Consider the following 12,568-nt stretch of genomic DNA (forward strand, 5'->3'; position numbering starts at 1 on the left):
TTAATACAGTATTGATAATAATTTTGATTTTATTTTGAATTTTTAGTTCAAGGTGGTGGTTAGTGAATGATGATTGACTTTATTTTATTTTATCTCAAAATTGTTTATTTGAGTTATCATTTTTTCTTACTTTTCGATTTATGTTGCATTAGGCAAACCCTCACCTCTTTTCAAAACTTTAAAACCTTTGGACGGAAGGCTTACTAATATGACAGCTCTATTAAGGGATAGGACAGTCTTATTGTAATCTCCAGTCGAGATTGCGAATTCCTCACCGGCTTTGCAGCATCTTATCACCTTTTCACCCTTTCCTTGTAACGGAAAACGTCAGTCAGTCAGTTATTCAGCTATTCAGTGATTCAGTAAAGCAGTAGAGCAGTAAAGCATTTCCCTCGACTCTTGCCGGTTCATTCAACTAAATAATTTGAGTGGCATTCATGCAGGTCCACTGGCTCAGAGCTCATGTTTCAGGATTCCCGCTCCTGACTGCTGCTGTTGGTACATTCGTTTTGTAATTGTGTGGCAGGTGACGGCAATCTTCCATTGTTCGAGCTCCGAAGGCCGAGCCGGGAGTACGAGTTCGGTTTCTACTTGAAACCAGGACTCACCCCATGTCGAATTGTAAGGGCGAAAAGTGCCCCCTACGATAAAAACAAGCTGCAGTGCACACACACAAAGCCATTCGTTTTATGTGCACTGCAATATACAATATTTATTTGAATTTAAGTCCTTTGTTTGGGATCTGAAATCCGCACACAGCGGTACTGATTCCAGGGTTGTTTGCTTTGGCTACTATTTTTGACTTTGTCCAGCAGTTCATCCATCCATTCTTCCCAATTGCGAACAATTTTCTGGCTCGTTTTGATCATCAACTTTATTTGCAAAAATAAATCTTTATGGCTTTACATCGAAATTCAATCTTATCACCTTAAAGTTCTGGCCCTGACTAGCTCGCTTTCCTTGCATTGCAATAACTGACATAGAATCTGGCATAACCTACATACTACATACTCTTAATCGATTGTATAGTTAATTACGGCTAATACCTGGTTCATTTCAATGATCGTTATAGTGAGATCTTACATCTAGAATGGCAAGGTACGTATCGCTTACACTAAATGGACAACCGATTTGTACTATATAGTCAAGAAGAATACATTGCGAATATGTTGAGAAGCAGAGTGCTTTATGGAAAAATTATTAGCCTAAGCAATTTGAATCCAAATATTCACCAGGGATCCGCAAGAAAGAAGCCAATGAATGGAAATACTTATAAATTCGATATGAAATAATAATGAGTTAGTGAAGCTTTACTTTGGATGGTTGGCTTTATATAGGTTAATCTATTGCGGATCCCTCTATAACATGAAACTAATTGAGTTCAAAGATTAGCGTAAGTGTGGAATGTAGAATTTTTAAGGATATTTCATTTCCAAACACGACGATAACCTCAGCAGTCAATTAGGTGCCTCGCTTATTACCAATATCAACGGATTGCCAGGAAGTTGAGAATAGTGAGGAAGGGAAACCCCGAGACAAGACCCATAAGTTACGTTAGTTTTCTTTTCAAAGTAAGTCAAGGGCCAATCTCTTGGCCATTCCCCTTGATCAGTTTCTTGCAATTCCCCGCAATCTTTTAGTATATCACGCTGAAAACCCTAAGATCGTAGTTTGGCCCTCAAAACTGTGCTACACCTGTGGGGCGAAGTGTTTGTAGCTGTGTGGATGTGGAACGGCAAGCGCTTGTGCCTGATCCTCCGGATAGTCCTTCCACGGCGGTGTTTGCGAGTAGAAGCTGCTCTGCTGGTGAATCCCAGAGTCCAAGTTAGTAGGATGAATATTGGCAGCTGCATCGAAGGATCCCCTGAAGAGATCGTATTTCTCCTGCGAGAACTGCTGCGGGCTGGACTCCTGCTGGGGATTAGGCTGCAGATGGTGAGGCTGATGCGGCTGCTGCTGCGGATGCTGCTGTTGGTGGTAAAACCGCATGCTGCCTGTAAAGTCGAATCCTGGTGGCTGCTGCGGGTAGTCCATGCCGTGCTGAAAGCCGCCCATCGCCGGCGGCTGCTCCGCATGCGAAGCTGGAGCAGTCTGATGCTGGGCCAGAGGCGCCATTCCCTGGCCATAGGGGAACATTCGACCGAACATGGGATACGGCTGTGGATTCACGAATAGAGCATCGAAGAGCTCCTTGGTGATCCTCTCACCACTCAGCGTGAAGTTCTGCAGCTTCTCCAGATCCAGGTTGATTGAACCCCCGCTTTCCAGCACCTGCTCCAGGGCAAAGATATAGTTGTGCGCAAACCGTAGGATCTCGATCTTCGTCAGCTTCGTCTCCTCGGGCAGCGAGGGCAGAGTGACCCGTAGCTTCTCCAGAGCATCATTCAAGTTGTGCATCCGATTGCGCTCTCGGTCATTGGCCTTCATGCGGCGGAATCGCTTGATCTTCACCACTTGGGTGGGACTGCGCGAGCGAGTTACTCTGTTTTTGCCGACGGCATATTTGCGTTTTGGTCGCGGCGCATCGGGATCCTCTGGCGACTTCATCGGCGTACTAGTCAATGGCGGATCGAAGGCGCCATTCGTGGCCCGGCTGTTCAGATGCTCCACCAGCGTTCTGCCGCTCCGAGTGCTGTGATTGCTGCTCGTATCGAGCAGTCCCACGAAGCCCGCCGGCGGCGAGCTGAGCGGTACGGCGTCCCAGGTGCCGCCGGAGTAGGGTTGCGGGATCGCCGGAGTCGGAGGAGTGCCGAAGTCCAAGCGGCGACGCGAACTCAACTGGGCCTCCGTCTCGAAACTCTTCTCGTAGCCACTGTCGAAGGAGGCGTCGTCGTCGTCCTCGTCGAAGTCGAAGGACTGCGATCCAGCGCTGTAGGCATTGTAGCAGGCGGCCATGATCTCGTAACTGTATCTCGGTGTGTATATCCTATATCCTTTAGCACATTTCCGATTCACGATTTACGCTGTGATGTGAGAGAGTTGTTTCTTCGCGTCTCGCGTGCCCGCACCAACTAAAAGCTGGCGAGGAGTGCGCACCCGTTTTATGTGCCCGGCCAGCCATTAAGCCCGCTGATTTGGCTCCGGACTAACAGGCATCAACCCTCGGCGCATTGTCGTCGGTCGTGGCGGCGCCATAGCGCAAAGTAGAGAGCACAGAACCCTGACACAAATCCCAACAGATATGCGCCGTGATTGCCGCCCGGGGGTGGCTTTTCCCACTCACACACAGACGTCGTCTAGCTGGAACGGCCGGGAGCGGGCTGAACTTCCTGGAGATGGAGATTCATTCTGCTCGCCGCCGCTACCAGTCAAAATACGAGCATTTTTCACGCTCCGCTGCGAGCGGTGCCCTCTAAGCCAATCGGAAGGATGTCTGCGTCCGAGGATCAGCGGTGTCGCCAACGGCATCATCAAAGGTCTTCTCTGAACTCGTTCCCTTTCTCTGTGGGTATTTAGATACCATGCACTTATTACACTTTTTAATCATTATCTGTTTTTTTATTGAATTATTAATTATTTATATATATAAAATATTATTTATTAATGAAATGTTGGTCAATCTTAGTATAATTTGCTTTATAATTTAAATAAATAGTATAAATTGACAAAAAATATTATAGATTTTGTTTTTAAAAATCACTCAGCTAAAGGATAAATAAATAAAGCCAAGAAATAATTTAATTTAATATTAAAATGTTGTATCAGATCACCACGACTTTTTTACGTTTTTGGTGTAGATATCATTTTTGAAAGAGATTTATTCCATCACCGTATTCAGTAAAGAGTCCTTACCCTTACCCAACGAAATATATAGAGTATGAGTGTTTCGTGGAATAAATAAATTGTTATTTATTTTATCACCAGATCGAACTAATGCGATTGCAATTCCAACGATTCAATTACCATCAACTCTTTCGGTTTTTGCCACTAAACCGCAATAATCGTTTAGGGCTTACGCCTGTCGCTAAACGGGTTAGTGGCACGTGGCCAGGATACCGCCTCCACTTTCCAAAAGCAACATGTGTACCCAACGAAAGCTCTCACTCCCTCAGGATTCCATACTTCCAATACAAAGCCTAAGACCCAGGCGTTGGCACGTGCCGCGGTCTTAGCGGCTGTTCAAGTGGCCAAGTGTGCCGATGTGGGTTTGCTATCTGCAGCAATCCCGTTGAAGGAGGAGGATCGGAGTTTCAATTTCAAGAGGCCGACGGGTGCCACGTGCGGATTTGTTATGATATGCGGCGATTGCCGCAAATTGCCAACACGAGTGAGAACTTGAGTGTCAAGGGGGCTAATTTAGTAATATGCCACATTTCAGGCAGTTTATAACGCTGCTTTGTTGCCTAATGGATATTAATTGAGTGCTTTTGTAACCAAAAAAAAGGTCAATGCTTCAGTAAATGTAACACCATTAAATTTTTGGTTTAATGCGGTATTCTTGTATTTAAAAAATGTCTCCACTTTCATGGATAATATATGTAGGAAAGTATATATTTATAATGAATATCTTGGGATGCGTATCTTACCGGCAAGATGAGTGGTAGGCTATTGATAATGTTATATTAGTTTGCTTATAGATTTCAATCCCAAGTTAATAAGCGAATACTAAGAGGCATACTTATAATATTATTTATTTTATATTAACTTTGCTTGAAAGATCAGGAAACAATACGTGTTTTCGTAGTTATATATAATTTTATATTAAAGTTTCAAACAGTATTAATGCTATTTTGTATTAATATACTTATTAAGAGCTAAATACTACTAAGAACTTCTCCTACACGAGAATAATATCTTTGCCCGGCTTTTCCACTTCAAACCACTTACTGATTCATATACATATATATATTGCCACTAAATTTCACACCAGCAGACACGTGTCGATGGCGTCGTCATACTTGTCATAGAGCTACTCCGCCGCGTGTAGCTAATTTGGTTCTTTAGAACCACAATGCACATCAATTAGGCAGTTAATTGAAGAGCGGATGCGTTTGCTTTTCCCATTGAGAGTCGGCCAGGACTCGATGAGAGTTCTTTTTTAAGGCCTTCGGCCGTCGACACAGTCCAAATAAAAACCGAAATACAAAGCCGGAGCCGGAAACTTGGTCAAACAGATGTACACGTAAATAATTTCATAAAAATCTTGGCGTTTTGCTAGCCAAAGCAAATACCGAATGTGCCTCAGGCTAATTGCATTCTAACAAGCGAGGCAAATTCGATTTTCCCAGCTACTCTCCATCTTCCTTGCACCCTCTGCTTTTCCACCGTCCTGCACGGCGCAACCTCCGAACATCCCTTCGCCGGCATTCGTTCCGGGCACGTAGAACATCGCCTGCGGCTCGAAAGCAGGCTCGACTTGTCAACAGCGTGTTAGAATGGTATGATGGCCTCCTCGTAAAGCGGATCCATTTCCATGGCATGAGTAAAGTGATTCATCCGGTGGTTAGCTGCTGGAATTGGTGAGTTGGAGGAAAGGGAGTCCGAGGACAGCTCGATCACATCCGGCTGAAAGGATGGCGTTAGTCGCAAAGTTGGCTGCGTCTTACACTTTGGCCCGCTCCGTCCTCGAACGTGTCCTCGTCTTCTAATCGCAGAAGCAGACCGGGGCACCTCCTCGAGATCTGTTGAGGAATCGGAAGTTATGTGCTTGAAGACCGGCTTGACTATCATGCGAGGCGATGGAGTGGACGATTCCGAAGGAGCTGGCGAGTCCGATGTGATGTGCACAAACTTCTTGAAGCGGCGTCTACCATATTTACGGTCGTCGTAGCTGTTTGAGGATGCATTGCTGTCTTCGGTGTGGGAGCGACTCTGGCTGTTCAGATTCGCTGCGAGTCTTCTTTTACTGCGACGCGTCTGGTCGTGATAGAAATTTTCCAAGTTGGTTCGCTTAACACGAACTCTTAGTCCTCTGAGTTTTTCTATGTCCTGTGGTGTCAGCCTGGTTAAGCTCACTTGAACAGAACGCGTCAGGCACTCGTTGATGAGACGATTTCTCTCCATTTCCATGGTATCGTTTGCAGAAGATCTGGAATTGGGTTCATCGTTCACTGTGTCAAGTCTTAAGCGCTTATTTCTCGAGTTCTCATCACCGCCATTCCACAGAAGTGTCTCCTCCGCGGTGTCGCTTTCCGTCCCGGTTTCTGTTGGCGCTGCCATTTCATTAGGTAGCTGAGCACTTCCTAAGCGCTCCATGTTGATAAGCTTGTCATTTTGTTTTCTAGTATTCGGCAGATCCCTTTCCAGATTTCCGTCTTCTAAAGAGTTTTTAGGTTGTCCAGTTTCTCTTGACTTTTCGGCCACCTGTCTGGTTGCCAGTCCCTCTTCTTTGAAGAGTCTAGTTGGTGGGACCTGTTTAAGCTCCCTATTGTTCAAGACAGCTTGTATATGGCTTGCTTTTTTGGCCTTTCTGGATGGGTATTCAGATCCCAAGTTCCCTTCTTCTGGCCGTCCAGTGCCTAGAGGCTCCTGTGTCTGTTGTCCAGTTCTTACGGGCTCCTTGGTCGCCTTCTTTGACACCGTTGTAGTTTCTAGGGCCTCATGGATCATATGCGTCCTAATTTCACCTGTGGGCTGCAACACTTCTGGGTCCGTGGTAAAATCAGACTTTTTGAGCGGCGAGTGTGCTAGGTCTTTACTTACACCGGGGGAACCTTCACTGACCTCCTCCTCGTTGAAGTCGTGCGTAGCCATCGTGGAAGTTTCGGAGTTCACGCTTTCAGTTTCCGATCCGGAGCGAACGATTTTTCCCACGGGCTGTGGACATGGCTGCATGGGTGCCTTTGCTGCTGTCGCCATTTTGAGGGTCTTCCAGTTTTTGAATTTGCTTAGGACCGAGCTGCACTCCATCAGGTTGTGGCTCTCGCAGACCACATTCTGCAGCTCTTCCTTCTCAAAACTCCATATGTCGGAGAACGCCTTAAAACCGCCGGTTTCGTTGCTAAACTTGGTTCGTGCCTCCATCAGATCGCCAATCGTACGCTTTTCGCCACTGGCTGAGGTTTCTTGTTGACACAGTTGCTTTGGAGGCTCGACTGCGATTTCGGGCTGCTCCTCGAGGACGGGATGTGTATCAAATTTGTGTTCCGATGTCTCTGGAGAGCTCGATCGTCGCCCACCGCGCACACTTCGATCCATGTCAGACAACATGGCATTGGCTACCATGGCTGCGGCTCTAATCCGAGTCCGGCGGCCATTTCCCGTGTAGTAGGGCTCCGAATCGCTTGAGGCAGCCTCCTCCTCGTCTTCCGAAAACACTACATGGGTATGACGGAATCTTATATTTAGGAAAGCCATATGGCTTAAAAAAAAAAAGATTTCTTTGCTTACCTTCATCCCAAAATTTGCGTTTTGCAGGTCGCCGCTTTTTCTGCTCCTTGGCTTTCTCAGCTTCATCGTCCACTTCTGCCGTGGGTTCAGCTTCTTCCTCAATCTCCGGGAGATTTGCCGCATTCTCGTAGCCCTCTTCTATGGTTCCGTAGTCCAACTGTGGTCGATCCCTGTACTTGGCATAGTCGATCTGGAGATACTTCAAGTCGTCGCCTGCCTCGGCCATGTTGAGAGAAACAAATTTTCTCTTCAGGTCCTGGCTTTTGAGTAGGGCATGACAACGCTCGTGTAGCGTGTGCCAATCGAGGGCCCATGAGTATCGTTTGTTCCGTGGTTGAAAGATCACGGTCAGTAGGTCCTTGATCATGCTGCGAGGAAGCCTCAACGCCTGCAGTGACTTGTATATAGGATCGTAGTCGGCCACTGGAGCGTTATGGTTCGTTATGGTCACAATCTCGTCCACATCGATGGTGGAGCTCAGCAGTTCGTACTTGACGTTGTGAGGTGTTGTTGCAGGAAGCCAGTCCTCTTCCTGTCGCTTTTTCTTGATCCGCGAACAGCGCCTCACTTCGTTATAATTGGATGATGTGGGGTGGAGGTAGAAAGCAGTCAGCCAGAATTCTGCCTCCATGAATCCATGATCAGAAAACACTTTTGCCAGGTCAGCATAGTTTGCAGACATCTTTTGCTCCAAGTTAAGCATAAAATCAACGGTTAGTCCAGGATGATATTTCCATATTTCGATTGCATTCAACTGTTGCCCGATGATCTTCAGCAGTAGGGCAATCTTAGCGAACTTCCAGCCTGAAAAATTCTATTAGAAACACTGGTTTAGTAGAGGTGTTGCAATATTTAGGTCGTTTCACTTACCCGCTCTGCCAGCAGTTTGTACACAAAGCTCAAAACTTCCTCGTTGTTTGGTACATTCTGAAATACCGGATCAATCTGCCTATCTTGTTCCTCGTCCACTTCAGGTGGAACCTTTTCGTCGTCATCACAGTTTTTGTAGTTGCCTATATTGCTGGCTCGGTTTCCCTTGCATATCTGCTGCTGGTAGTTGAGATTAAGGTCTACTACATGTGGTTGAAAGTGGCTGTTTCGCTGGTTATCCATCTTCTTCAGCTCCTCTAGAAGGAAGCGCTCGCTGCTCTCCCGCTCCTCTACATAGCGATGCATTAGCTCTTTGAACTGTGGCAGGTGCTCCAGAAAATCGTTTTCGTTGAGTGCCTGAAGCTCCATCAAGAGATTCCCCAGCACATAGCTGGAGTAGACCTCCAGCATGACGGCAAAAGAAGTGACCAGACTGAGCTTGAATTTTCTAAACCCAATTTGCTCAAAGAACCCATTCTTTCCTAGTCGAAGACGCACACAAACTTGGGCAATAAGTCGGGCTGGCGTAAAGTTAATGTCATGTAAGATCGAAGCTTCCTGCATCGTCTGGGCATAAAACCGTATGTTGTACATCTAAGGAATGGAATTATGACGACATTAGTTTGAAATGTTAAATGATGAACGTTAATCTTACCAAATTATCTATTACATAGCCCCGATTTTCATCTCTTACAAATACAGTCAAGAGATATAGATGACCGATTAGTGTAATTGAGTTTTTATCCCCTTCAAAGGACACAAATGGGGCATTTTCGTGGGCTTTCAGCCAAGCCGCCAGCATCCGAAGCGCCAGCTGTTTCACGGCCTCAAAGTTGCCGGCGTTGAAGAGCTGTATAAGCCGCAGCAGGGCCAGGGATAAGCCTTCCTGCATCAGGAAAGCTATGTCTAGGAAATTGGCAAGGATTAGGTATATTCTTGTAAAAGGTAGTAACTACTAACCTTCTCCTGATGCCGCAGTAACCGTGTGCTCGATGGCGTGATGTTTGTTCACCTTAAGGTTAAGGAATAGCTGCTGCAGGTAGGAGAGGCTCCAGGGCTTCGTCTGGAACTGCAGAACGTACGACCAGTTGATATTGGCCAAGTCACCAATCTGGTAGAACGCCGGCACCGCCTTGGTGAGGCTGTAGAGCAATAGGTGCTTGAGACCTTCAGAGCAGGACCTCCACTCCTGGCTAAACCACATCTGCAGCGAGTGATGGGCCAAAACCCGGACAATGTGATGCAGTGCTGGGTCCTTTAAGGACTCGGAATCCCTGGTGGGCAGGTGGCACACCTCCCATCCGTAGATTAACTGCGACAACCGGTCATTGCCCATCAGCTCAAACACATCCACATCGCAGTGTCCATTGCTGAATACAAACATTTTCTGCAAATCAAGATTTTAGCCATTAGAAACAACAGGATATACGTATGAAGAATGTGAGTCCTTACCGCCGAGAACTCGTCGTACTCCAGCTTCTCCGCGCAATCCAGGAACTTCTGCGCATCGTGCACATCCTGAGAAAATATTATATCCATTGTGCAGTACCTAATTCATGGCAATCCTGCAAAAAGTCGCTTTGTTGTTCAGCCGGCTTGAATTTATTTTTATTTAGCTGAACAGCTGAGCCCGATTATTGAAAATCGATGGACTTGAAATAAGTGGCAGCGCTGTCCGTACGAGGTTCATACACTCGCTAGATAGTGCGGTCAGGTGTATTCGCTGAATATGGATGGTACACTCGCTAGGGCCATTGTTGCCAACTTAAATTAGTTTGTTAGGCTACAAGTAATCAAAAAGTAATTTAACATTTTATTTGTAAGAAAATATACAACAAAAATATAAGTCGTTGGGAAATTTAATAAATTAAAAAAAAATTGATATTATCAAGGCTAATGTACACTAATCCAAATAGTTCCTGTGGATGTTTAAGTAAACTTAAATTTTATTTAACATTACACATTTTGTAATGTAATGAAAAGTATAATGTAAAAAATATTGCAAAGCTAAAATTATGTTATTATAGTAGATATATCTAAATGATTCTAGGGCATTTATACATAATGTTATTTTTAATGCTATTTTTCGGGTTTGACTTAAACAGCTAGTCTATAACAAAAACTTTGCGGAAGTAAAACTATTGCTTTTTCAGATGTTAGACGCTTGGTTGACCACCAACAGAAACTAAATTTTAATTTAATAACAAATTAATAACAGCTAGAATAATGAATCCACTCAGCTATGCACGTATGAATAACATTCGTTTCTTGTCCTGATAATTTTTGGAAGATTCAAGTTCACACGACATTCTCTGGACGACAGATTGTCCTGTTTTCCAGATTTGTATCCTTAAGACACGGGCATGTGTGTCGAGCAGGGTTTCCTCCACCACTAGCTGAATTGTAGGTCCTTTTAGGAAGATTACGCAGAGTAATGTGTAAAGAGAAAGGTTGTTCTCAACGCAAAGCTGCAATAGTTGAGAAGCCGGCGCACAGCCACTTTTCTGATTAAATGACACATCTGAACTGCCAGGAGCAAAGTCGTGAAGGTGTCCAAAGCAGCAGCATGGGCAACTACAAGAACCACGACGAGGACCTCTAGATTGCAACCGAGGTGGAGCAGCAACAAGTCGAAAACTGAATCCAGTCCGGGAATTAACTGGGACTGAAGTATGTATGTAACAGGAAAAGGATCAAAACTGAACATTAGTGCAATCGGAATGATTCACTACAATACCGGATTGACAGTTGATTTTTTATTTAATTTGGAGCAGGGGATGTGGGTTCCTACTGAACTGCAACGAGAATGAAAAGCAACTAACTAATTTTATATAAAAATGCTAAAATGTCAGTATTGACACTACAAAATGGACACCATCTTTAGATTCCGCGGACATGATGGATTTTTCATGGATTTTTTCTAAAAATATGATTCACATATGACATTAGAAATATGGATTTCTAAGAAAATGGAAACCCATAAGTACTCCCACTATTTCCACGAATTGATTCCTTTCGAGGATATTCGAGTTCCGGAGTGATTTTACGATTGCCTTGACCCCAGGATATTGTGTTCCCCATGTCTTTGCGGCGGCCGGGACCCTCGCTCCCTTTGTTGGCCAGATGGCATATGCAAAGTGCAAACAAATTATTATTAGCTGCCAACAGCGCCAGCTACATCATCTTCACAATGGAAGCGCCGAGGGATTCCCACACAAGTGTGGCGTCCAGGAGAAAGGAAAAGGCGTTTGGTCAAGGCAGGGCTTCGCTGCATTCTCCCATTGTGCGGGCACAGTTGCGCCTTTAAGGCGAACCCGAACCCATTTAATTCACTTTGTCACCATGCAAATGAAACATTAGTGGTGACGTACCCAAATGGATCGCTCAAAGGTCTCCGTTGGATGTCTGCAATTAGGCCAGACACGTAAATGGAAATGATTTACAATCGTTTGGGCTTCTGTTGCTCCTGCTGCAAGTCACTCACCATCAAGTGCACTGGGAAAAATCACTTTAAGCGGTGCAAGTTCAATGGGTTATTATTACAAGTAAGTTTTTTACTTTAATAACATTGATGTATTGTCTAATTTAAAACAATGAAAACAACACCCAATCTTTATGTATTACCTCATGTAATTGCTTTTCCACTGTATAGTTAATGCGTTGTCATATCCAATTAACACATTCCCCCATCCATAAATACTTCTTTTTTTTTCGCTGAAAAGCGGCTAAATCGAGCAAGCTTTTTGCAAGTGTTGCGGAGGAACGGACACATGTAGCTGTCATCGGCGTTGAGAGTCGGCAGCGATTTATCAGTGGCCAAATCAATTAGTAACTACGTAGCTTATCTCCTCGTTGGTCGAAGGCTGCAGCGTGCCAAGGGTAAGGGGTCCCATGGCCCATTCATTATACGCACCGGCAGAGGAGTGTCATAAATATTCCCATCATCGTTTATTCGGCGTCCCATCAAATGGCCACAAATGAAAACCTGTTGATGTGCCCTCATAGAAAGCGATACGCTGCAACACACACAACACAACACAACACAGCACAGCACAACACACATTCCCACTTGACATCTTTGGGGCGTCACTTGTAATTGAAGAAGCTCTTTTTATCCTTCGTTTTTTAGCAACAAAACGGAGGAGGCGCTGTGTCGCCATAAATATTCATGAAGCACTAAAAGGGTTCTCCTCCGGATCCTAAGCATCCTGCTGGGGAGTCGCATTCACGATGGAGCTGTGGGCATAGGTACATGGCTGGTGGTTGGTAAGTGGCGGGAATCGTATTTGTGTTTGGTCAATTGCCACCCGGTGACAAAGAAATGCAATATGCAATATGCTGTCGTCAGTCGTTCCATTTGCTCCATTGT

The 12,568-nt window shown here is 45.1% G+C and overlaps 2 protein-coding genes across 3 annotated transcripts; both read right to left on the reverse strand.

The window, feature by feature from the left end:
• Nucleotides 1-1,456: 1,456 nt before the first annotated feature.
• On the reverse strand, nt 1,457-3,073 carry LOC120448843 (basic helix-loop-helix neural transcription factor TAP). The gene has a single exon (XM_039631048.2). It carries the CDS (start codon nt 2,893-2,895, stop codon nt 1,690-1,692), a length of 1,206 nt encoding a protein of 401 aa, XP_039486982.2. The 5' UTR covers nt 2,896-3,073; the 3' UTR covers nt 1,457-1,689.
• A 1,498-nt stretch (nt 3,074-4,571) lies between these two features.
• On the reverse strand, nt 4,572-9,813 carry LOC120448795. 2 transcript variants are annotated; one of them, XM_044006043.1, is made up of 7 exons: nt 9,652-9,813; nt 9,160-9,586; nt 8,855-9,105; nt 8,200-8,793; nt 7,330-8,143; nt 6,643-7,256; nt 6,408-6,581 (listed from the first exon to the last, which is right to left on the reverse strand). In XM_044006043.1, the coding sequence occupies exons 1-7, from the start codon at nt 9,736-9,738 to the stop codon at nt 6,546-6,548; spliced, it is 2,823 nt and encodes a 940-aa protein (XP_043861978.1). In that variant the 5' UTR covers nt 9,739-9,813; the 3' UTR covers nt 6,408-6,545. The 2 variants fall into 2 exon arrangements, with proteins under 2 accessions (XP_043861977.1, XP_043861978.1); XM_044006042.1 differs by having other exon boundaries at nt 4,572-7,256; nt 9,652-9,812.
• Between the last annotated feature and the right edge of the window lie 2,755 nt (nt 9,814-12,568).

Source organism: Drosophila santomea, chromosome 3L (genome assembly GCF_016746245.2).
Source record: "Drosophila santomea strain STO CAGO 1482 chromosome 3L, Prin_Dsan_1.1, whole genome shotgun sequence".
NCBI lineage: Eukaryota > Metazoa > Arthropoda > Insecta > Diptera > Drosophilidae > Drosophila > Drosophila santomea.

Bases quoted from the DNA above. Each gene is read 5' to 3' on its own strand.
- LOC120448843 (XM_039631048.2), bottom strand. From the start codon at position 2,895: ATGGCCGCCTGCTACAATGCCTACAGCGCTGGATCGCAGTCCTTCGAC.
- LOC120448795 (XM_044006042.1), bottom strand. From the start codon at position 9,738: ATGGATATAATATTTTCTCAGGATGTGCACGATGCGCAGAAGTTCCTG. The intron at 9,587-9,651 runs GTAAGGACTCAC...CTTGATTTGCAG, and splicing joins AGTACGACGAGTTCTCGGCG to AAAATGTTTGTATTCAGCAA. The intron at 7,257-7,329 runs GTAAGCAAAGAA...ATACCCATGTAG, and splicing joins ACGCAAATTTTGGGATGAAG to TGTTTTCGGAAGACGAGGAG.